Source organism: Nerophis lumbriciformis, linkage group LG01, assembly GCF_033978685.3.
Source record: "Nerophis lumbriciformis linkage group LG01, RoL_Nlum_v2.1, whole genome shotgun sequence".
Taxonomy (NCBI): domain Eukaryota; kingdom Metazoa; phylum Chordata; class Actinopteri; order Syngnathiformes; family Syngnathidae; genus Nerophis; species Nerophis lumbriciformis.
The window spans coordinates 43,612,002-43,637,170 of NC_084548.2; the positions used below are offsets into that span (position 1 = coordinate 43,612,002).

The 25,169-nt window shown below is 42.3% G+C and overlaps 1 protein-coding gene across 2 annotated transcripts in view; it reads right to left on the reverse strand.

Moving 5' to 3' along the window:
* Nucleotides 1-634: 634 nt before the first annotated feature.
* The window catches only part of itih6 (inter-alpha-trypsin inhibitor heavy chain family member 6), a 36,684-nt gene continuing 12,149 nt past the window's right edge, over nt 635-25,169 (reverse strand). The window contains exons 3-17 of one of the 2 annotated variants that reach the window (XM_061982764.1): nt 23,619-23,773; nt 22,143-22,253; nt 21,033-21,280; nt 15,621-15,790; nt 15,409-15,525; nt 15,158-15,329; nt 13,591-15,066; nt 7,630-7,662; nt 7,517-7,534; nt 7,388-7,435; nt 7,287-7,316; nt 7,090-7,131; nt 6,907-7,020; nt 1,330-1,713; nt 635-1,192 (exon numbers count right to left, since the gene is read on the reverse strand). In XM_061982764.1, the coding sequence (XP_061838748.1) occupies nt 924-1,192; nt 1,330-1,713; nt 6,907-7,020; nt 7,090-7,131; nt 7,287-7,316; nt 7,388-7,435; nt 7,517-7,534; nt 7,630-7,662; nt 13,591-15,066; nt 15,158-15,329; nt 15,409-15,525; nt 15,621-15,790; nt 21,033-21,280; nt 22,143-22,253; nt 23,619-23,773 (3,387 nt within the window). In that variant the 3' untranslated portion in view covers nt 635-923. Of the gene's footprint in view, nt 1,193-1,329; nt 1,714-6,906; nt 7,021-7,089; nt 7,183-7,286; nt 7,317-7,387; nt 7,436-7,516; nt 7,535-7,629; nt 7,663-13,590; nt 15,067-15,157; nt 15,330-15,408; nt 15,526-15,620; nt 15,791-21,032; nt 21,281-22,142; nt 22,254-23,618; nt 23,774-25,169 lie in introns of both variants that reach the window. The other variant, XM_061982756.1, reaches the window with a different exon arrangement.

A 25,169-nucleotide genomic window follows, 5' to 3' on the forward strand; every position in this document is an offset into this window, starting at 1 on the left:
CAGTGTCATGTGTTATGTTTACCTTCTCCAGCGATCGTTCCAGTGTTGTCACGCTTGGGTTAAGAAACAGACCAAATTTGAAATGGAACAGCTGTGTTTTTGCCAGTTTCATACTGTACATTGTTTAACATTGTGTGTGTGGAAAATGACCTGGTAATAACTGGAATACTCTTCCTGCAATTATTATATTTAATGCCCTCCATCCTCAGTACCACATATCACATCAACTCTTGTTTGATTTATAGAAAACAAAAGCCCTGCGTGTGGTCGTACTGTTTTAATTCTTCATTGTTTGGCCTTTCAGACCCACAATTGGAATTGACTAAAGAAAATAGGCTGAATAGTAGAAAACTTACTGTCCTTGTTTGATCACTAGTATGTGAACAATGCCTAATGTCTTGTGTAACAAATACATTTAATTAAATTATAAATGAAATGACAGAAAAATAAAATAAAAAAAAAAGCACATGGAGAATCTGGAAAAATTGTCTGTGATTCTTTACATATAATAATACTTTTACTAAACAGTGCCGCTCATAGTAACACGGCTGTAGACGATTACACATTTTCAAAATAAAGGCAAACAAACCAATGATTGCCGCCTCAGCAGCTGCTGGCTACACAAACAGACTCTGGTTGCCATGTGAACAAGAGAACAAGCGGCTTAAATGCAGTTCAATAAAGGCGAAGGCCCCGACACCATATTATTTGTGCATGTCCTTGTTCTTCATCTGTAGCTGTAGATGCAGCTTTTACTGCATTCTTTAATCTGCTCCACACAGAAAACCTAACAATGTCGATAAGAAATATGACAACAGTCATCCAGTGGCGCTCGTGCTCATCCTCTGTTTAGCAACACTTTCCTGATACACACGTGGACCTGAGCTGTGCAACAAAGAGGCGACAGGGTGGAGCCGACTGGGCTAGAATGACACATGATCCACCACATAGCTCTCGTATGGATGACCCAGTAGTCTCTCGAGCTCCGACTTGGGCACCACCCAACACTGGGCAGCATGTCGCGTCAGTACTGTGTCTTTCAGCATCTTATCCTGCAAGGTGACTGGCATCTGTTCTGACTCCCACTTCAGAATCCCCCGCGCTAAAGTTCCCTCATGGTTGTCCTGATGATGGCCTGCATCCTGGTGCTCTCTCACTGCTGCTACACTCATGTCAGCATGCTGAAACTGGCCTGAAGACAGAGGATACGTGTCAAATACTGTAGGATCAAATAACACAACCCTGCACCACAGACTTGTTTCTAGACTGTCTCCTATTATAGCTAAGGCATTCTTCTTTAGACCAATAGAGGCAAAGAGATGATGTTACCCAGAAGGCCTTGAGTGGAGGCAGACAGCCCTTGTCCATGCGTGATGTAGAAGCCCAGGTGAGCCATCTGCAGGTAGCTGGGGTGTTTGTAGCGGTGGAAGAGAACCAGGAACTGAACACCCGTGGCCAGTTCGATCCGGCAGCCCCGGTGGTTGTCCATGGCAACCGTCACACCCTGCCTCGTTATCTTTCCTGTTTGATTGATGCTAAGGGTATCCCGCCCTTCTCCTTCCACCACCACCTTGTCTAGTGAGACACTGATCATGATGTCGCCTGAGCGTCCTGTGGCGGCGGAGATGGTCAGCTGGTCAAAGTATGTTCTGGAGCGGGTTTCAACACCACGCTTGGAGGGAGCTCCTGTTAGGTGGCCATCCACGATGAGACCTTGGAGTGAAGATGAGCACACATTTTATTTACTCACAACCGCAACAACCATTTTTATTACAGTATAGAATAGGGCTGAACGATTTAGGAAAATATGCTAACTGCGATTTTTTTCCCCCTTAATATTACGATTACTATTTAATAGGCGAGGTCCTCTTCACATGTATTTTTCAACAAGCACTAGCAATACAGCAATCTGTATTATAATCAACAATGTCAGATTTATTATACATATATTCTTTCTTCTAAATAATTAAGTTATACATTTGCTTAATACTTGTCAGCTCTGCGCTTTTATTGTGAAGGCCGGAAGTGTGCCGTTTGTCTTTGAGTTTGGGCTCTCACTTGATGTCTAGAATGTGTGAGATGAACCTGGATGTTATATAAGTGACTTCCGAATTAATGGCTGTTTTCCTTTCAGAATGTCAGCAATCATCTTTGAGATGCAACTTTTCCATTCTAGTCAACGTTCTGTTGAAATTACCTACTTTGCAAAAAAAAAAGCTACCAGTTGCCATTACTGTCTAAACAAGTGATTCTCTAACCGTGCTCTATCTGGTGTTATGTCAAACAATCAAATATAAAAACACTGTTACTGTTCAAACTGTGTGTAATGTTACAGTAGCCAAAACATTGATTTATTTGAAAAATAAAACCTCTGCCTTGTTTATAATGAATATTTGGGCCTACTATGCTATTGGATATTAATGTTGGTACTTGGGGTGGCAAGTGTTTTCTGAGGGGGTACTCTGTAAAAAAAAATTGAGAACAACTGTTTTAAATTACAGTGATTAAAATGAAAATGTAGGCTATTATTATTTGCGTCAATATGAACTTCCTCACGCTGTGTCTACATGCTTACTGGTCAGAAAACACAATGAAATAAATATAATTTAAAAATAATGACTTGTAACGCAAGTGACAAGGTCTACACGAGGTAACTCTACACTAGTTAATTATGAGGAAAACTTTAGTGTTGATACACATGAGTTTGTAGCTCTTTTTGATAATGCAGCTCGTTTTGATAGAACAACTGTTATGTTTGTGTCGCATGTTTGTGGTAGTCCTTTCCCCAAGATGCAGAAGGACGTCAAGAAGCAGCGTGCAGGTAAGTTGCTGATTTATTCTCAATAGGCAAAAGACGAAACCCAAACCAGCGTACTAGTGGGAACATATAAGATGCTTGAAGCTAGCTTTAGCTTAACATAGCCATACAGAAAGTCTTTAGTATGGGATGTAAGAAATACAACAAACTAGAGAGTAGCGTTAAGCCAAACAGTCTGTTGCGTGTAGCGACCAAGACTGCCAGGCAGCGTAAACGGTGAGGCAGGTATAAATAGCTCTGATTAGTGATCAGGATCAGGCGCGTGTCTTGACCCCCACCCGCTCTTAAGGGACGGATTCCAGACGTCCCAAAAAACAAAATAAGTCCAAAGTCAGGTGGAGGGAGGAGTTGGCGGCGGGCGTTCACGAACTCGCCACACTCGTGGCAAACAAGGAGGCGAGCCAGGGCCAAAAAAAAGCTTCAGCAGCTGCGGAGCAACTGATGGCGCCAATGCACTGGCCACATTCGTGGGCGGACGTGGGCGGGAATACTTTCTCAGAAGCCATTGTGGTCCACGCCCAAGTTCTGGGAACGGCTGCTGATGGCAAGATGGGCGTCCATGGACTGGCCACATTCATGGCTGACGAGGAGGCAGGCTGCGAGCACCTGACGGACGCTTCCACACTAGGCGAGGATGGAGGCGGAGCCGGTGGCGTCCTTGGAAGATCCACCAGAGGCGAGGATGGAGGCGGAGCGAGCTTGGCTAAAACTGACGGAGATGTTTGCGTCGGCTGGCCCACTCCGGACATGATAGTTCCTCCATCTGCACCTTCTAGTACCACTCGTCCATCCACGCAGCGCGGTACTTCTCTGGAGGTTGCCTCGTAGATTGCGGCGCTGGAGCAGGAAGTGGAGCTGGAGCTTTAGCCGATAGCGCCCCCACTGGTGGAGAGACAGGCGGCGACCTCAGTGGAAGAAGCTGTGCTTCCCCAGCTGCACCACTATCAACAGTAGCCCCCTCCCCTCCTTAGGGAGCAGATTTAAGACACTGATAGTAGATAGAGGGAGGAACATTTGACCACCAACCTCAGCAGGAGCAGGAGCCAGGGGTTGGTGGGCCTTGGGAAGTTGGTGGGCCTTGGGAAGTCGGTATGCCGAAACAGGAAGTGCCGGACCGGCTTTAGTCTCAAACAGGGTGGGTTAAGTGGGCGGAGCTTGAGTATTAGGAGGCGGAGCTGGCTAGCTACATTAGCCTTATAAAAATATCCAAATTTTGACTTAATGTCCCTAAGTGAAGGCTACCTAGCAAACAAGGTTGGGGAAAAAGAGTCCATATGAATCGTGAAGTCATTAGAGCAAGCCTTGGCGTGACATCATCGCGCTGTGACAGCTCCTTGCACTGGGCAAAAAATGTTTGACAAAATGAAGAATGAGGTTACAAAACTACAGCGGCGAGGAAGATGCTGTCTGCACTTCACCTCGAACTGATGGAATCCGCACGTCGGAATGGCTTGTAGAAGGTCGGCTTTTGCCTACGCCGACGTGCATGGTAAGGCGGCGTGGCGATTTCTCTAGACCAGGGGTGTCAAACATAAGGCCCGCGGGCCGGATCAGGCCCGCAAACAGGTTTTATCCGGCCCGCGGGATGAGTTTGCTAAGTATAAAAACGAGCCGAAATTTTTGAATGAAAGAAACTGCTGTGCTAAATGTGTCCAATAGATGTCACAATAGCAATTCTTTGTATCTTTGTAGATTATGCTACACATGTCAAAAAGAATAACCCACGTGTTAGTGCACCAGTCGAGGAAAATGAGTAAACTACATAAATAACATCCTGTAATTTGATTTTGATATTTATTTTGTTATCCTGATAGATTGAAAATTAACACCAATGAGTTGACTGATGAACATTATCACATAATTTATTCAGAAAGCATTAATAAGGACAAATAAAGATAGAATACTATTATCCGCAACATGTAAGTGTAACAAAAACCCAACAACATTATGATTTGTAAATTTTCAGAATGTGCTTGTTCTATTTTTAAACAAAGAAAAAAATCTGAAGTTGTCTTTATTTTTCAGTTATCGTGGCGTGATTTTACCAGTCCGGGCCCACTTGGGAGTAGATTTTTCTCCATGTGGCCCCCGATCTAAAATTAGTTTGACACCCCTGCTCTAGACCAAACAGAGTTGATTGGGACCAGCGTGCCATTTGGCCCCCACATCAACATCTCGTTCTCCTCCAGTGTGTGGTGAAGGCTCTCCGCCTCCATTGCTTTCAGCACCCGCTTTACCTCCATAACTTCTGGAGAAATGTCGTCCATTGCGGGGAAACTTTGTGCTGGCAGTCTTCCGTTAAGTTTAGATCGCATGTTTGCAGTAGTCGTTTCCCCAAGATGCAGATGGACGTCAAGAAGTAGCATGCAGGTAAGTTGCTGATTTATTCTCAATAGGCTAAAACCAGCGTACATATGGGAACATACAAGATGCTCAAGGCTAGTTTTAACTCAGCGCAGCCATTCGGAAAGTCTTTAGCATGGGAAGCAAGAAATACTGTATAAAAACTGGAGAGTAGCAAAGCCAAACAAACATAGTGTCGCGTGTAGCAAACAAGACTGCTTGGCAGCGTACTTCTTCTTGTCCTTTTTTTTAGTTTTCTGGCGGGTTGCAGCCATAACTTAGAAGGTGCATACCGCCACCTACTGTACCAGAGTACATAGCATGGGCTTGTTATGTATTATCATCTATACTTTATTAATAATTATACAAGATCAGGGGTCCCCAAACTACGGCCCACGGGCGTCCAAAATCCGGCCCGCGGGAAGTCCCAAGTTAAAATTAAAAAATAATAGATTTTGAATTTTTTTTAATTATTCTTTTATATCCATCCATCCATCCATTTTCTACCGCTTATTCCCTTTTGGGGTCGCGGGGGGCGCTGGAGCCTATCTCAGCTACAATCGGGCGGAAGGCGGGGTACACCCTGGACAAGTCGCCACCTCATCGCAGGGCCAACACAGATAGACAGACAACATTCACACTCACATTCACACACTAGGGCCAATTTAGTATTGCCAATCAACCTATCCCCAAGTTATATATATATATATATATATATATATATATATATATATATCACCACGCCCCTAGGCCAGCCTGTACCCACCCACTCTGTGCCCTATATAAACCATGGTATGCGAATGCTCCCATTAAAATCTCCTGATGATTGAGGGTACCCCCCCTCATGAAACAGGCCTGTAGAGATGAAATAGTCTTGTGATTTTTTTTCCCACACATACATATATATATATATATATATATATATATATATATATATATATATATATATATATATATATATATATACATATATATGTATATATATATGTACAGCCCGGCCCCCGGCCAAATTTTTTTAACTCAATTCGGCCCCCGAGTCAAAAAGTTTTGGTACCCCTGTACTAAATAGTTGTATATCTAGCTATCTATATACATACACACACCCCATAAAATCCAGAAAACCCATATTTACACCTATGTACTATATAAATAAAATGAAATAAATAATAACAATATACACATACATACCTATATGTCTATATTATATCATATAGTCCTGTATCTTTGAGGTATTTAATAACTTATAGCCAGGCAGCGTAAATGGTGAGGCAGGTATAAATAGCCCTTTGATTAGTGATCAGGAGCTGGTGAGCAACACTAAACTAAGGAGATTTGACCAAACTAAACATCACGAACATGACCAGGGCAACAGGCCATGACAATATCTGCACAGCCACCAAATATGTGGAGAGCTTTGAGTTTTAATTTTAAATTTATTACATAAGGATTAAATTGCAATTTCAATTAATTGTTCAGTCCAAATAACTTTACACTAAATATTCACAATTTAGACATGTTCACTCTGAGGTGTGCTCACTTGTATTGCTAGATTTTGAAAATAATGGCTGCATGTTGACTTATTTTCTAAGGACAGCAAATCTACAATGTACCCATGCTGACTACTCTAAATTGTATCCAAATGTCATTTGTTTAGTAATGTGCCTAGAGAAGATGTATCGACATTTTTGCTGAAATGTGAGTGGTAAACTGACTTTTATGAGATACAGCAGTAAACAAAGAAATACCTATCTGTGGGTCTTCTACCAGCCTGAGCACATCATCAGCTCTTCCATCTACAGTGAAACACAAGTTCTGCTGTTGCTTTGGCAACTGAACCACAAAATGAGGATCTCCATCAACTGTAACGGAAGTAATTAAGAGCACATTAAAAGAGCAAAATACACGTAAGAATATGATAAGTTCCTTACCTGATGAGGAAAAGTGCTCAGCGCTCAGTCTGGATGGAGGTTCTAAAAGCACAAGACATTCAACTAAAGGACAGTCTTCCTCACTCCCAAGCACTGAAATCAATCACAAAACTACACATGTATCTTATCGGACTCGCTACAATTAAGTGAGTATTAGTTGAGAATTACACAATAAATAAGGCCAAGTCGATACCAACCAAAGGATTCTGTGTCTGCTGCATTGCCCCCTAAAATGACAATAACATGTTTTCAAAGAGAAACCTGCAGAGAATAGTCACACATGCCATTTAAAACTTACAGGCATCATAGTTGAGATCATAGTCATAATCATAGCTTGGGTCATAGTCTGAGGAACAGAAAGAAAGATGTGAATTAAAGTCTGTCATACTGTGCAATATGACTTGTAAAAGGTGCTAATCGCACTCACCTTTTACAATATCGATATCTGTTTGATGCATGGAGAGATACAATACATGTAATTTATGAGATGCATTTAAAGACATTCACGGTCATAAATGTAAGAATTGAGAGGAAACTCACCTTTTCTCTGGATTTGAATAGAGGTAGAGACATCTTGAGGAGAGATAAATAACATTAGATGACGTCTATTTGTTACGATTAGCTTTATTGTTTTTTTATGATTATACTAAGACAAGACTCAAAAGACGGCGTGCTACAAACATATTTGATTTGGCTTTCTAAAAGTCCTGGATTGGCTAACAACTTTTAAAACAACAAACATAAACAACAACGCTTTGTAATCCAAAAACACTTTTTTGGACTTCTCTCCGCAATCGACTAAGACATGTAGGCTAATAAATATGTGATAATACATGCAGCATGATAAAAGCACTAGGGACAACAAACAATGTTGGGTATCGGGAATACACACATGCATTGTTGATCAAATATATGGAGGTGGTGACATTTGAATTATTATGTATCCTGTAACAATATACTAAATAATGTTGTGTGATTATTGACAGTGATTGCGTGTGTGTGTGTGTGTGTGTGTGTGTGTGTGTGTTGTGTGTTCTTTTATTTCTACCCTTCTTGAGAACGATGAACGAGTTAGGACCGAAATCATGGTCCCAATACCGAAAACCTTTGCCTCTAACAGAGAGCCAAATACTAGAGTCCGTGAACGTTGCTTCAAAGTCAGGATTTTTTGTTGATTTAATGTGCATACAAAAGTAAACATTGAAAGGTCCAAAGGCAGCAATATGTGATAAAACAAGACGGCAGCTATAGAAGGACTTCCCTATTCATCCCCGAAAAAACTTGCCAGGTGAACAGCTGATTTTACGCCTTCCGGTGCTGACGTAAGACAACCTCCGTCCCATATGTGACCATAGGATGAACAAATACACTACGGTACTAAGACTATAGTGGCCATTAACAGTTAGCTTCTACAGCTGGGTTGCCCAAAGTGCAGCACAGGGGCCATCTGTGGTCCGTGACTCGTTTGTCATCGGCCTTAAGCACATTACAAAAATCAAAAAATAGAGATCTAATTTGCACCCCTGATGGTGAAATCTATCAACATTAGGGTGATCCCAAAAAGGAGGGATTTTTCAAATTGACTGTGTCAGTTTTAAAAGTGCTCACCCTGAGGTCAACATATGAAATAACAAGTGCGTGTACAAATTTGAAGTGCTCCCCCTCTGACCAGCATATGTAATAACAAGTGTGTGCAAGAAATTGAAATGTATGTATATAGAGACATACTGTAATAACTTGAAGTAAAAGTGATGAAGATTAAAAACCAATTACAAACAAAATCTTAAAAAAAAACAAAAAACTAAAAGCTTACCTTTTTTATATTTGCATAGTATGTATATATTATTAATGTTGTAAATACAAATCTTTATATCTAGAAAGGGTGGTCCTAAAGAGGTAGGTCCCAAGAAGGTAACAAATACAAGAACGTGTGTGTGTGTGTGTGTGTGTGTGTGTGTGTGTGTGTGTGTGTGTGTGTGTGTGTGTGTGTGTGTGTGTGTGTGTGTGTGTGTGTGATCACTGGTGATTGTGCTTTATGTTGTAGTTCATTGTGTATCAGATTATTAAATAATATAAACAATGTAAATATGTTTGGGTTTGGTAATCTGAGTTATAGGGCAGAACATTGACATTTTCTGTTTTCTACTGCTCCTTTTCAGACAGGTTCCTTGTTTTCCTTTTTTCTTTTTTTATCTAAAAAAAATTAAAACTTAAACTCAGCATTTCCCATACATTCACTTATTAGTGGTAGCCCACCAGAAGGAAATTTAGATCACTAAAAATAGATTTGGTACAATCTAAAGCGGTATGCACGACAAGAAGTGTTTCTTGGGGCGGTATAGCTCGGTTGGTAGAGTGGCCGTGCCAGCAACTTGAGGGATGCAGGTTCGATCGCCACTTCCACCATCCTAGTCCCTGCCGTTGTGTCCTTACCCACCTGCTCCCAGTGCCACCCACACTGGTTTAAATGTAACTTAGATATTGGGTTTCACTATGTAAAAGCGCGTTGAGTCACTGGAGAAAAGCGCTATATAAATATAATTCACTTCACTTCACTTCTTGCATCATGCACTTACTTGGTAATGAAATACAAACGGTCACAAAAGGCGAAATACAGTCCGTGGCTACATCACGCCTCAAATCTCGCAGCTTCACAACATTGCCGATAAAAAAACTAACTTACAAATTAAACAATTTAAACTTTATAAGCCTAAATTAAGTGTTAAATTGTTACGTACAGTATATGTCTTATGTTTTATTAATTATGTTGTGGTTATGTTGTGAATATTTTCACCGAACCAATTCAGTTTCTGGGTTAAGGGTAGCAATGCTAACAACAAAAGTGGGACGGCGTGGCGCGGTTGGGAGAGTGGCCGTGCCAGCAACCTGAGGGTTCCTGGTTCAATCCCCACCTTCTACCAACCTCGCCACGTTCGTTGTGTCCTTGAGCAAGACACTTCACCCTTGCTCCTGATGGGTCGTGGTTAGAGCCTTGTATGGCAGCTACCGCTGTCAGTGTGTGAATGGGTGAATGTAGAAATAGTGTCAAAGCGCTTTGAGTACCTTGAATGTAGAAAAGCGCTATACAAGTATAACCCATGTACCATTTAAAAGGCGGCTAATCTTGTTTTTACTCTAGCTTCACCGCGACAACCTCAACTTAACTTTTGGCACAACAACTTTTTGATGGACTTCATCTTTAACTCCTGTCTCATCAATACCACTTTGCCACATTGGTGAGCTTTTAATGCAGTGGTTCTTAACCTGGGTTCGATCGAACCCGAGGGATTCGGTGAGTCGGCCTCAGGGGTTCGGCGGAGCCTGCGCCGCGGAGGTCAAGACACACCCAACTCATCGTGTAAATAAAAACTTCTCCCTATCGGCGTATTATGGATACCCCCAAACAATGTTACCTCTAAATTTCCATCTGATTTGCAGATGTGTAATTTGTTGTGAGTTCATGTGTTGGCTTTGTTCTTTGAACAAGGTGATGTTCATGCACGGTTCATTTTGTGCACCAGTAAAAAAACATATAACTTCGTCTTGAATTAGAATTTTTTATTTTTTTATTTTTTCACTAAAGGGTTCGGTGAATGCGCATATAAAATTGGTGGGGTTTGGTACCTCCAATAAGGTTAAAAACCACTGCTTTAATGCGAGCGATGTGGAACAGCAACAGCTGGAAGTAACAACACACATTCGGCGCAGCACTTTTGGCGAACTGCTATATACTAATGTTTCTTAACCATAAGGCCGGGACCCATTGTTGGGCCGCAAGCGCCCCCGTATAGGGCGGCCAAAAAAATTCAGTTTTTCAGCTGTGGTCCAAATGGGCTGCAGCAGTACCGTATTTTCCGCACTATTAGCCGCACCTAAAAACCACAAATTTACTCAAAAGCTGACAGTGCGGCTTATAACCCGGTGCGCTTTATATATGGATTAATATTAAGATTCATTTTCATAAAGTTTAGGTCTCGCAACTACGGTAAACAGCCGCCATCTTTTTTCCCCCGTAGAAGCGGAAGCGCTTCTTCTTCTACGGCAAGCAACCGCCAAGGTAAGCACCCGCCCCCATAGAACAGGAAGCGCTTCTTCTTCTACTGTAAGCAACCACCCGCCCCCGTAGAAGAAGAAGAAGCGCGCGGATATTACGTTTCATTTCCTTTGTGTGTTTACATCTGTAAAGACCACAAAATGGCTCCTACTAAGCGACAGGTTTCCGGTTCATGAAAAGACGCAATCTCTCCATCCGCACACGGACTACTATTTCACAGCAACTGCCTAAAGACTTTCAAGAAAAGCTGGCTACTTTCCGTGCATATTGTAAAAACAAGATAGCTGAAAAAAAGATCCGGCCAGAGAACATTATCAACATGGACGAGGTTCCACTGACTTTTGATATTCCTGTGAACCGCACTGTGGATACAACGGGAGCACGTACGGTGAATATTCGCACCACAGGTAATGAGAAGTCATCCTTCACTGTGGTTCTAGCTTGCCATGCTAATGGCCAGAAACTTCCACCCATGGTGATATTCAAAAGGAAGACCTTGCCAAAAGAGACCTTTCCAGCCGGCGTCATCATAAAAGCTAACTCGAAGGGATGGATGGATGAAGAAAAGATGAGCGAGTGGTTAAGGGAAGTTTACGCGAAGAGGCCGGGTGGCTTTTTTCACGCAGCTCCGTCCATGTTGATATACGACTCCATGCGCGCCCACATCACGCTGGTTTTTAATATATTATTAAAGTTTGACTGACCTATTTGACTGTTTTTTTGACATTCCCTTTAGCGCAGTTAGATGCGGCTTATAACACGGGGCGGCTTATAGGTGGACAAAGTTTTGAAATATGCCGTTCATTGAAGGCGCGGCTTATAACCCAGGGCGGCTTATGGTGCGGAAAATACGGTACTTAGTTGTACTTCCACCACTTGTGGTAGTAATGACAATATCAAACAAACACAAGAAGTCTGGAGCTAAAGTAATAGAGACAATTCAAAAGTCCAAAAATTATAACTAAAGTGTTTTAATTATATTGACAGTTCATTTAAGAAACATATATATTATTATTATTTTTTATTAGTAATTTAGTTAGATTTTTTTTTATTTTAGCACTGCGTAATTGTGTTTGTAAATTTTATTTTCATCAGTTTTTATGAGTCCCTTTTTTTTTCAGCATATTTGATTAGTATTATATTTTTTGTAATCAGCCTGACCTGAGCTTTGATAATAACCTTTGTGATTAACACATGGTTTCACATCATTTGACTAGGTTGTTAACATATTAAACTTTTAATAGGTTAGATATAATTATTGACTATGATTAAAATCAAGAGTAAGATTACCAATTCAGTGTTGATATCTAAGTGGGCCCCAGGCCTCTCCAGTAGTGGAAAAGTTGGGCCTAGAAGTCAAAATGGTTAAGAACCTTAGCTATAAACTATCAGCAACTGTCCGGTCAGAGCGGAGACAAACTCTTTTGATGTACTTCATCGCCAACATAAATAACACAACTTTGACGTAATCGATTTGGAACAACATAACAGACACACAAAGCTAACACAGGATGCTAACATCAGCTAATGGTCATAGCTATGACTGTCAAATTGCCCAACTTTGTGCAAAACAACTTATGCCTGTGGTTTCAGCACATGGAAGCCCAGTTTTAACTTATCGTAATTACCCAGGATGTAGATATCACAGAAATCCCAATTAACCGGTATAAACGAGGGAAGACTGTGGGAGCAGAGATCCAGAAATGCAGGGTACCTCCACAAGCCACGGCATTACCACCGCCCGAGAAAGGCGAGTTGTGGAAGCATGCAGAGCATCTCCGCAAGTGTGCAGCTTTTGACTAGCAAATGTCATGACGAGCGATGGTGCTAAGACAGATCTTGTTGACACTTATTTGTCGTTTGGTATAACACTTCGCTTTCTTGGAGAAATAAAGAAATAAGAAAAAGAATAAATAAATATAGTAAACCAGAGGTATCCTAAGTGTGGCCCGGGGGTTACATGGGGACCACACGATCCATCCATCCATCCATCCATCCATTTTCTACCGCTTGTCCATTTTTGGAGTGGCAGGGGGTGCTGGAGCCTATCTCAGCTGCATTCGGGCAGTAGGCGCAGTACACCCTGGACAAGTCACCACCTCATCGCAGGGCCAACACAGATAGACAGACGACATTCACACTCACATTCACACACGAGGGCCAACTTAGTGTTGCCAATCAACCTATCCCCAGGTGCATGTCTTTGGAGGTGGGAGGAAGCCGGAGTACATGCAAACTCCACACAGAAAGACCCCGAGCCCGGGGATTGAACCCAGGACCTTTTCATCGAGAGGCACATGCACTAACCCATCCCACCGTGCTGCCGGGGACTACACGATGTATTGCGAAAAAGCTGAAATGTTGATAGCCTAGCATAAATTAACATGTATAGATTGCAGTGCTGTGGGAAACTTATAAAGTTAGTTAATAAAGAGGAATAATCTTACCCAGGAGTCCTTCCGCCTCCCACAGCCTTGGCCCATCCGTTATACCTGGCATGGGGGCAAATGTGGCTTGTACCAGAGTGGCAACGTGCACGTCACTCTCAATGGCGGCGTTTCTACGGTTTCCTTCTAAATCTGGAGCGGCGGCTGTAGTTGGCTGAGTGGACGGAGTGAGCGTGGACGAGAGCTGTGGCAGCATAGTGGTGATGTTTGCATGATCTATGGGCGATGTGGTGCTGCTCTCTGCCTCTGTAACCGTTGGAGCAGGCTGGGGGCTTAGGGGAGGAGGAGAGCTGGGCCATGTGGTGCTGGTGGGGGGCGGCGTTGTATTCATGGTGCTGGGAAAAGGGGTGGAGACTTTTCCAGGTGCAGGAGGCGGGGCTGTTTTAAGAAAATGGAGCACAGAGGTAGACATTTTTCCACCATGTGGCGGTGGGGCAATTTTAGAATCATTTTGTAAAGGTTTTTTGCCAGAGAATGGTGCTGGGGGGGTTTTAGTGGACGCTGGGCTTGAGGTTGTCGTTGTTTTCAGAGTTTTTGCAATGGAAAGTGGTGCTGATGTTTTTTTAGTTTCTCTGGGAGGTGGCTGAGGTGGGTTTGGCTTTATTTTGTTGGAGAAAGAATTGGGCTTCTTTGAAGCAACAGCACCTGATTTGGTTGTAGGGGTGCTTGTCAGCATTGTGGCTGAGACTGTAGGCTTTGCAGTGGTTGGAGTTATTTCATCTGCATCTGGTTTGACTACAACTAAAGATGTGACAGGTGTAACAAAGTTATATTTGAGGGACAGATTGGTGGCCTTGTCAGCCAGCAGCTTCTGGGTGACAGCATCAGTGGTGTTGAGTTTGGCTAGAAGCAACTCCTTGATGGTGAAATAGGCCCAGAGGCGATGCACAAAGCTGGAGATGCCTTCAGAACCCCCTAAGCACCCCAGTGAGCGTGAAGTGTTGTTCTCGCCTGCAGGAGAGATCAAGACATCATTCTCCAGCTTGACACGCTGCTTGTTATCAGAGGCCGATAAGGACACCTTCAAATCCTTCAGGCCCGGTTTGAACCTTCCAGCCACCACCAACTCAGAGCCTTGGAAGTAGTTTGGGAACAGTGAGCGGGTGACATCAAACGCCTGATCATCCAGATAATTCAGCTGGATGTCTGAGAGCAACGGGCTGGCTACTTCATCGTAAAAGCCCTTCAGCTGCAAGGCGGCATCGGCATCCTCGTAAACCATCCGAGCGATGCCTCTGTTATCCAGCGCCAGACGTTTCAGGAGCAGGAAATCTGCGTCGTCCCCAAAAGCCAGGCCAAAGAGAGACGCTGAACCCAGCGCCCTTTTGGCGTTACTTAGGATGGTGTCACCTGTGGTTACTCCCATGGTAGCTTCACCGTCAGTGAGGAAAATCACAAGAGGGACACGACGGGAGCCAGAGGACGGAGTGTTGACGAGCTGGGCAGCTGAGAGAAGAGCTGCATTGATATTAGTCCCTGAGGCGGAAGCACAACATTGGTAAATGTCAGCATTTCAGAGAGAAGACTAGACAATAAAGCTTCTACAGTGTCGTTAGTGTAGACTCACATCCTTCAGCAATAATCCTCTTTACAAACTCTTTGGCGTCTCGTACATTCTGCCGAGTGGCCCGCACCGTACGCCCTTTCCTCCATGTGTGAACATTATCAGAGAAAGTGATGATATTAAAGTGGTCTCCTTCTCTCAGGTCTGCGAGGATGGTGCTCATTGCCTGCTTTGTCTGCTGACAGAATTGTATTTATTTATTGAGAGTCAACGCATGCCACCATTAACATCATCCTAGTATTTTGTTACTTGACCTGTTTGATTTTGGTGCCTATCATGGAGCCACTGACATCAATGACAAATATAACATCCTTGGGAACCACAGGAAGTCCTCTGGGTGCAAAGTAATGCACAAAGTAGCCATCAAACACCTGGGAGATGGTGAGAAGCATAAAACACTTTGTGTCACCACTCGTACAATAAACTATACACTATGCACAAGATAGGGAGAAACTACGCTGCTTACCTGGATATCACCCATGAGGTCTGTGAGGTTCACATCATACTGAATAACAAAGTCTGCATTGAGACCCTTGGGGGAAATGATGTTCTGCTGTTGAAGAGTGGGACTGTAACGAACATGAGCGCAGTTGACACTTTGTTCAACCTGAGTAGATGCAGGAGGGTTTGCATCACCTAGAGGAACACAGTCCCTCTAAAGATGTTAAACAGTTTCTATGAGACAAATACTTTACAACCACATCTTCTCTCTATTCTATAACTAGAGGTGTCCTGGTACAACTTTCTTTTTTACTTCCGATACGATACCGATATTGACGCCTAGAGTATTTGCGGATACCCATGTTAATCCAAAACAATATCAGTAAGAATACTTTTATACAGCACTTACAGAATACAGCACATACTGTGCTTTTATCATTTTGTAGTGTGGAATGTTAGAAAATGCTTGATCAAGTGAAATTAATCAGAGAACAATGGTAGGTGTGTTCCTGTGTGAAGTTGCCCCCCCCCCCCCACCTTGTCTAAAACTACTGAAACTTTCCCCAATCTTTTGTGCTACGTTTATTAAAGTTAAGTTAAAGTACCAATGATTGTCACACACACATTAAGTGTGGTGAAATGTGTCCTCTGCATTTGACCCATCCCCTTATTTACCCCCTGGGAGGTGAGGGGAGCAGTGGGCAGCAGCAGTATCGCGGCCGGGAATCATTTTTGGTGATTTAACCCCCAATTCCAACCCCTGATGCTGAGTGCCAAGCAGGAACGTAAGGGGTCCCCATTTTATAGTCTTTGGTATGACTCGGCCGGGGTTTGAACTCACAACCAACCGATCTCAGGGCGGACACTCAAACCACTAGGCCACTGAGTAGGCATGCTGCAAACATTTTAGTTTTTGCCTTCACGGTTTTTCAATTATTCTAAAATCCACTGCCTCTGGGGTCGCATGAGTCAAAAGGACCTGATAGGACTCTCTTTTTTCAGCTAGACGGCATTGGTTCTGGGATTACTGTCACGACTGGCACCAACCACCTTGCGGCCACAGCTTTGATTGGCCGCCTTGACAATAGAGGTACGGAACATGGTCCACTCGGACTCAATATGCAGCACCTCCCTGTTCAAAGTTCTTCCGGAGGTGGGAATTGAAACTCTCTGACAGAAGACTGTGCTAGATGTTCCCAGCAGACCCTTACAATGCGTTTGGGCCTGCCATGTCTGTCCGGCATCCTCCCCCACCATCGCAGCCAACTCACCACTAGGTGGTTGTTGGTAGAAAGCTCCGCCCCTCTCTTCATCCGAGTGTCCAAAACATGAGACCGCAAAGCCGGTGACACAAATACAAAGTCGATCATGGAACTCCCGCCGAGGGTGTCGTAGTGCCAAGTGCACATATGGGCACCCTTATGTTGGAACATTGTGTTTGTTATGGACAATCTGTGACGAGCACAAAATTCCAATAACAAAACACCACTCGGGTTCAGATCTGGGCGGCAGTTCTTCCCAATCCAGGTGCATTGAAGTCACCCAGCAGAATAAGGTAATCACCTGACGGAGCATGTTGCGAGTTCGCTCAAAAAAAACTATATAACCATGCAACCAATGTTGGCTCAGTTGCAGATTTCGATTTGGGGATGTTTATTGGACCAACTCTAGGTCACCAGTGCACAGTGTGCAAAAATATATACAATGAAAATTGAATGAAAGTAAATACAAAAAAAATAAAGTATTTACAAAATGCAGCAATAAAAAATAAATAAACAATAAAAAAATAATCTGCCGCTCAACAATCACCAATCACTGTTTGTACTATTCTCCAACTCTCCACAACTAACCTGCTTTCCTACTCCCACTTCGACTGACTGAACAGTCTCCCTTAAATAGTCCAAGCCCCTCCCTCGAGAGAGGGTCAGACTTGATCCAGAAAAAGCAGACATGCAAATTTTTTTGTTGTTGATTGATGACTGTTGCGTTCTTAGTGTCAGTGTGTGTAGTTAGTATGTTCCAATAGATGTAGTTAGTATGTTCCAATAGCAGCAGAAGTGCACTTTTTGGAGAGCTGTATTATTTTCGGTTTTGTGCCCAAGGGACTGATTTTATTTAACACTATATTATTATTTATACACCTATAGTGTTCACAGAGACAGGTTGTTTTGTGTTACTGTATATACTGTATTTGTTTTTCTGAAAAATCCCACTTAATATACTTTGGGTAACAACAGTCAATATTTATTTATTTTATTTAATTTTTTTAGGGGGGTAACAGTCAATGTTTATTTATTTATTAAATTTTATTTTTTTCTTATATAATAAAAGTGAGCTTTTGTTAAACCAAATATTGTGTGGTTTTTTTTCCATATACAACAACCTATCTGGATTCGATAAGAGGATTCGATAATGGGCTCGAACTCGATCATTTCTTATCAAACATCATCCCTACGTTCCACATCCCAAAAGCTAACTTATGGAGCAGAGGATCGGACCGCCATGCGCCCTGCCTTCGGCTTCCGCCCAGCTCACACTGCACCTGCCCTCTATGCCCCCTCCTTCGAGTGGTGAGCCCATTAGAGGGGGCACCCACATTGGGTCTTTGGGCTGTGCCCAGCTGGACCCCATGTCCACCAGGCGCTCGCCATCGAGCCCCGCCTCCGGGCCTGGCTCTAGAGGGGGACCCCAATGACTCGCGTCCAGGCGAGGGAAATCTGAATCCTCGTTTTTTCTTCTTCATAAAGGTATTCGAGCTGCTCTCTATCTGATCCCTCACCGAGGACCTGTTTGTCTTGGGAGACCTTACCAGGTGGCATAGAAGCCCCCGGACAACATAACTCCTAGGAGCATTGGGACACTCAAACTCCTCTACCTTGAAAAAGTGGCAGCTCAGAAAGGAGAAAAACATTACCATAAAAACTCTAATAGTTAGACCAAACATTTTTGCAGCACAAACTATCACAAACGAATTGTACAAGTTTGGGGAGATTTGGACAAGGTGGGGGGGCTAACTTCACACAGGTGTGTGAAACACACTAACCTTATGATGGATTTATGCACTCTTGAAGTGGCGTGATAATACCTAGTAGTCACAATAATTAACTAAAACTGAGCGCATGACACAGTAAGTTGAATGATCCAGACACGTTTGTTAGTGGATACTTTATAATACGGTTCTGCATTGGAGACTTTGAATCTGCAAATAATATGCAATATAATTATTTGATACTTGTTTGTATTGACAAATGTCATGTTTTGGACTGCAGTATTGTTCAATGCAGATCACATATTATGTCTGCCTAGCTTGTGTGCTATTTTTTGCTGTTGTGTAGCTGCTAGCTTCTTTTTTTTTTTTTTTACTGATATCAATATTAGATCGGGACACCATGAGCTATAACCACCAGTTGAACTACAAAGTGTTTAACAAAGACTATAAAGATGTAACAGTATATGTATAACAAGTACAGTATATATAATTGTGTTAGATGTAAATATAAACGGAATACAATGATTTGCAAATCCTTTTCAACCCATATTCAGTTGAATGCACTACAAAGACAACATATTTGATGTTCCAACTCATAAACTTTATTTTTTTTTTTGCAAATAATAATTAACTTAGAATTTCATGGCTGCAACACATGCCAAAGTAGTTGAGAAAGGGCATGTTCACCACTGTGTTACATCACCTTTTCTTTTAACAACACTCAGTAAACGATTGGGAACTGAGGAAACTAATTGTTGAAGCTTTGAAAGTGGAATTCTTTCCCATTCTTGTTTTATGTAGAGCTTCAATCGTTCAACAGTCCGGGGTCTCCGCTGTCATATTTTACGCTTCATAATGCGCCACACATTTTCGATGGGAGACAGGTCTGAACTGTAGGCGGGCCAGGAAAGTACCCACACTCTTTTTTTACGAAGCCGCGCTGTTGTAACACGTGTTGAATGTGGCTTGGCATTGTCTTGCTGAAATAAGCAGGGGCGTCTATGAAAAAGACGGCGCTTTGATGGCGGCATATGTTGTTCCAAAACCTGTATGTACCTTTCAGCATTAATGGCGCCTTCACAGATGTGTAAGTTACCCATGCCTTGGGCACTAATACACCCCCATACCATCACAGATGCTGGCTTTTGAACTTTGCGTCGATAACAGTCTGGATGGTTCGTTTCCCCTTTGGTCCGGATGACACGATGTCGAATATTTCCAAAAACCATTTGAAATGTGGACTCGTCAGACCACAGAACACTTTTCCACTTTGCATCAGTCCATCTTAGATGATCTCGGGCCCAGAGAAGCCGGCGGCGTTTCTGGATGTTGCTGATAAATGGCTTTCGCTTTGCATAGTAGAGCTTTAACTTGCACTTACAGATGTAGTGACCAACTGTATTTAGTGACAGTGGGTTTCTGAAGTGTTCCTGAGCCCATGTGGTGATATCCTTTAGAGATTGATGTTGGTTTTTGATACAGTGCCGTCTGAGGGATCGAAGGTCACGGTCATTCAATGTGGGTTTCCAGCCATGCCGCTTACGTGGAGTGATTTCTCCAGATTCTCTGAACCTTTTGATGATATAATGGACCGTAGATGTTGAAATCCCTAAATTTCTTGCAATTGCACTTTGAGAAACGTTGTTCCTAAACTGTTTGACTATTTGCTCACGCAGTTGTGGACAAAGGGGTGTACCTCGCCCCATTTTTTTTTTGGGAAGCTGTTTTTATACCCAATCATGGCACCCACCTGTTCCCAATTAGCCTGCACACCTGTGGGATGTTCCAAATAAGTGTTTGATGAGCATTCCTCAACTTTATCAGTATTTATTGCCACCTTTCCCAACTTCTTTGTCACGTGTTGCTGGCATCAAATTCTAAAGTTAATGATTATTTGCAAAAAAAAAAAAAGTTTATCAGTTTGAACATCAAATATGTTGTCTTTGTAGCATATTCAACTGAATATGGGTTGAAAAGGATTTGCAAATCATTGCATTCCGTTTATATTTACATCTAACACAATTTCCCAACTCATATGGAAACGGGGTTTGTATTCTCTTTTAGTGCTTTGTAGGTGATGTCACCATTTGGCATTGATTGGCCAGGCGCAAAGCTATTTACTCACCAGTAAATTCAAATTGCACACACACACGCACACACGCACACACACACACACACACACACACACACACACACACACACACACACACACACACACACACACACACACACACACACACACACACACACACTAAAAGCAGCATGGTTTATGATAGTTTAAATGGTCGACTATACTTGAGAAACAAGGTCAGTCTGTCAAAGGATGCTGCTACTGTACTTCTTTGTTGTTCCATCTGGCAACCTCACTTTGGCTTGTCAAATCCTACTGACGCCACCATGTTTAATAAGTTATTATTTTTAACGAAAGTTAAAACTAACTTGAGTTACCTTGAGCGTCATTCGACAGTAGTCGGCTGGTTCTGAGAGGGAGGACCTTGATGAAACTGATGCCTGTTCTCTCTGCTATACTGACATCTAACGTAAGGTTCTGCACAGGCTGGCCGGGCCTCAGACCCACGCTCAGCTCGTAGCGGCCAAGTCGACGAGGTAGCAGATCCTCGTAAGTCAGGCAGAAGGACATTCGAGCTCCTGGCGGTACGCTCACTGCTACACGAAACTTCTCAATCTCCCTTTCTCTGGAGGAGAACAGTGGAAATAAATAATCATAACTGTTGGAAAGTAACATTGGGAGTTTAACATGGAGGACTGTGCAAAAGTATTTGGGCACAACAGTCTTTGTTGTTTCAATGACATTTCTCACAAGGTACAGCAAGTCTGTCTTCACGGGCCAAGGAAGATTTTTGGTGAGGATCTTTCAATGTTTGTACGGCATAAAAACGATAATTACTGTGTTCAGCATACTCTATGCTCCAGGAAGTAGCCTGCTAAATAACAAACAAAGACAAATATGAAACGATACCAATATTTTTTCACCTGCTAGACGCCATACAGGGATGCAACAATTAACCACCATGCACCTATGGAGAGACACGCTAGTAGGCAATATTAGCTTAAAAATGGCAGCAAACAAAAAACAAACAGCAACAGCCAGTGACCATTTAAGATTAAATATTGCGTCTTTATGTCTGTGTTGAATAAACTATAGGCATTGGAAGTTAACATAGAAAGTGTGACACATAACAGAATAATCTTTATAGAGCAGAGGTTACTTTTATGTGATTGCAAGAGAGAGACTTTTTTTTTATATTTAATAATTTGTTCTGTTATGATACTGTTATTTGATAACGGTTATTTCAAACAGTAGTAAATAACAAATCAAAATCACTAAGGAGTGTTTATGATTTATTTTTTTTGTTGTGAAATTAATGAAGGCATTATATTTGTGATAATCGCGTAGCCGTGATTACTACTCAGACTTTAATCTTACAGGCACAGTCTATAATAGTTGCATCCATATAGTATGTGCAAATCTGAGACCTAAGACTTTTGCACAGTTCTGTGTGAGCTTATGATATTTCTCATCAATCCGGCACTGACTTGGTGGCGAGAAGTCCTGCTGTTTTTCCTTGCTTCTTAGCAGCGTCGTATATTTTCCTGGCTGCGGCTCGTTCCTTCACCTGGGCTGCGTATACCTTGCTGTTGGAGGTGCTGATGGAATGGCGGAAAGAGGGAGGAGAAATGTCTTAATGTGAGAAACATGCTGCAACTTACCTAAATTGTTACAAATGATTGATTTATCCTGAGTATTTCAGAATTAGAGATCACAAGCACAAACACACATGTTGGTTGTTAAGAGTTTGCGTGCATATCGTGTGAAAAGAAGTTATGGTCATAAACGGACCATGCGGAAAAAGAGTAATTTCCCTCCAAAAACATGACTCCTGACAAGAGGTCACGCAGACCCATAATGTTTCCACGAAGGCAGCACCCAAGAAAATCCCAACCCAAACTCATAGTATGATCCACTTTACTCAGCGGACTTCCTCATTGCAGCTGACCGCGAGATCACATGACGAGGTGCTAAATTAAGGTCAAATCCCTTGAATGAATACATTGCAAGAAAAAAAAATTCAAACACTAACTAAAATAAACAAGCAGGCATGAAATGCGTCTTGTTTTAGTGTCATAGCCTGAGAGAGTTATGAGTGGAAAAATGGAGCTTGTACTTTTATTCTGAAAAGGTGAAGGAGCGGCTGGGCATTGAAGAACAAAGTCTTCTAAGTTTCACAGACGGAAATGGCACACACGTTACACAACTTTTTCCCTCTGGTTATTTGGCAACATGCACAGGGTCCAAGTGTGTGAAGAAATAAATAGGTGCTAGTGACTGAGCAAGAAAGATGTGAAGGTTGTAAATAGCGGGGCAAGTTTTAGATTCACACATAGTTACAAAGTCTCAAAGCAGCAGCATCTCTACGCGCGTGGATGTGTGCGAATTTGGCATCTCCCGCTTGGCAGCAGGCCTCAATAAACTGTGCCGGGGAGGGAAGTGGGACTGGGCAAACTCCTGTCATTTTCTCTACTAACTCTCGGCCTGGCTTCCACAAAGGGGGCATTCATATGCTCTTAGGTTCCCCTCCTTTTAACCTGCTTCCGCTCCCAAATCTAGAGTCGTGATGACTGGTGGCTGTTGACTTATTTGTTTTGTTTATATTTAGTAGCTTTTAAATGAGTGTGGTTCCCAACACCTTTAGTAATCAAATCATGAACGTCCCCTGGGCGTCTTACATAATTCCTATGAACTTATATCTAGATCTTGTACAGTGCTGGTGCTGTTTTTGAGGATTAAGCGATCTGCAAATGAGGGCATCCATTGGAGAAAAACCATTCAATTTACTAAGCTGCTGTGTGAACGCTATTGGATCAGGACATTGTTAGAAATTGCAGTATTGAAGCGCCACAAGAAAAACTTTCTCTGTAATTTGTGCATGTTTTACAGTCCGCAAATTGTAATTTCCGATTGTGCATATTGGAAAAACAGAAATGGAGGATGTCAGAAAGGGATGTCCTTACATGGAGAAGTTGGAGATGAAAGCAGAGGAGGGCAGGTCGACCTCGAAGGCAGCCTCTTTGGTGATGGCCAGCTGGTTCCATATGGAACTGTGGACCGTGGTGACAGCATAGCGGGAAACCACGGAACATTTCACGTGGTAGTCAGTCACCTTCAGCTGGTAGACATGAAAAAGTTGGTGAAGGTCATTTTGAAAGAAACAAACAAGTACGTACAGTGATACCTCATCTATATATTTTGAGATACAAGCTGTCTCTTGGCTTTTTGTTATGTTTTAACAGACCCTTCTAAGTTGGCACTTATTTCAAAGTTCTGGACCTTAAAATAACATCTACATGTAAAATGTCCCCCAAAATAGACAGTAGTGAATTTAGACTTGTTTCAGCACATTTTCAGCTCCAAAATGTGGGCGGGCCTGCATCAGTCTGCTGACGTCACCTGCAGAAGGCAATTTTATATTGCATAGTCTGTGTTTTGGTAGCATCTTCATCTTGTATCATGCTATTTTTTACAGAGAATTTGAAGGAATTATCAACTATGTCTGCCCAATGCGTTGTTGCAGGTTGAAGCAACACAACTAAAAAAGGGTCAGCCTGCATACATTTCCAAATGATGGGAAAATGAGCAGCGTATGCAACAACCAATCAAATTGACTCGTGCAAAATTGGACGGACCAAGTGAGAGGAGTGTGAATTGCAGCAATTATTTTAATGATTCCGACTTTGAATAAAAAAAGCTTTGGTCAGAGTTCGGATGGAAAACATTTTAAAGACTCGAGTCAAACCTTTGAGTGGAGAAAGATAGAGTCAGAACATGCAGGAAAAGGAGAAAGAGTCGTCAAAAACGAAAGAAAAAAGAGTTAAGTAGGGCGGTGGCTCAGATGGTAGAGCGGCCATCCAGAAACTTGAGGGTTCCTGGTGCGAATCCAGCTTCTACCATCCTCGTCGCTGCTGTTGTGTCCTTGGGCAAGACACTTCTCCCACTTACTCCGAGTGCCGGTCACACTGGTGTATGAATGTAATTGTATGTTTAGTGGTGGTCGGAGGGGCCGTAGACGTAAACTGGCAGCCAGGTTTTTGTCAGTCTACCCCAAGGTGGCTACAAAAGTAGCTTACGATGGAGGTTAATTTGTGTCTTTATTATGAAAGCTTTTTTTTGACAGAAAACTTTTTGTATTTGAATTTTGTGAAAACATTTTTTTTACATCAAATTATGCTAACAATTTCATTGAAAAAAAAAATCAGTGTTTTAAAATTCAGTGTATAAAAATTCACTGTAAAAAAAATCAGTGTTCAAAAAATCAATTTAAAAATATTCAGTGTATAAAAATACAACATAAAAAATTCAGTGCTGAAAAATTCAGTGTAAAAAAATGTGCTGCTTCAAAAAGGAAGACTCACTTCCGGTAAATTAAGACTGAAGCATCAAACCTGTCTCAAAATCAGCCAATGAGGTGTCAAGCTTGAAGTCACGTGACAGGTGTCTTGCAAAACAGCATAAAAAAGGCAGTTAACTGGGCTACCTGGTATAATACAACATAATTAACATTTCAA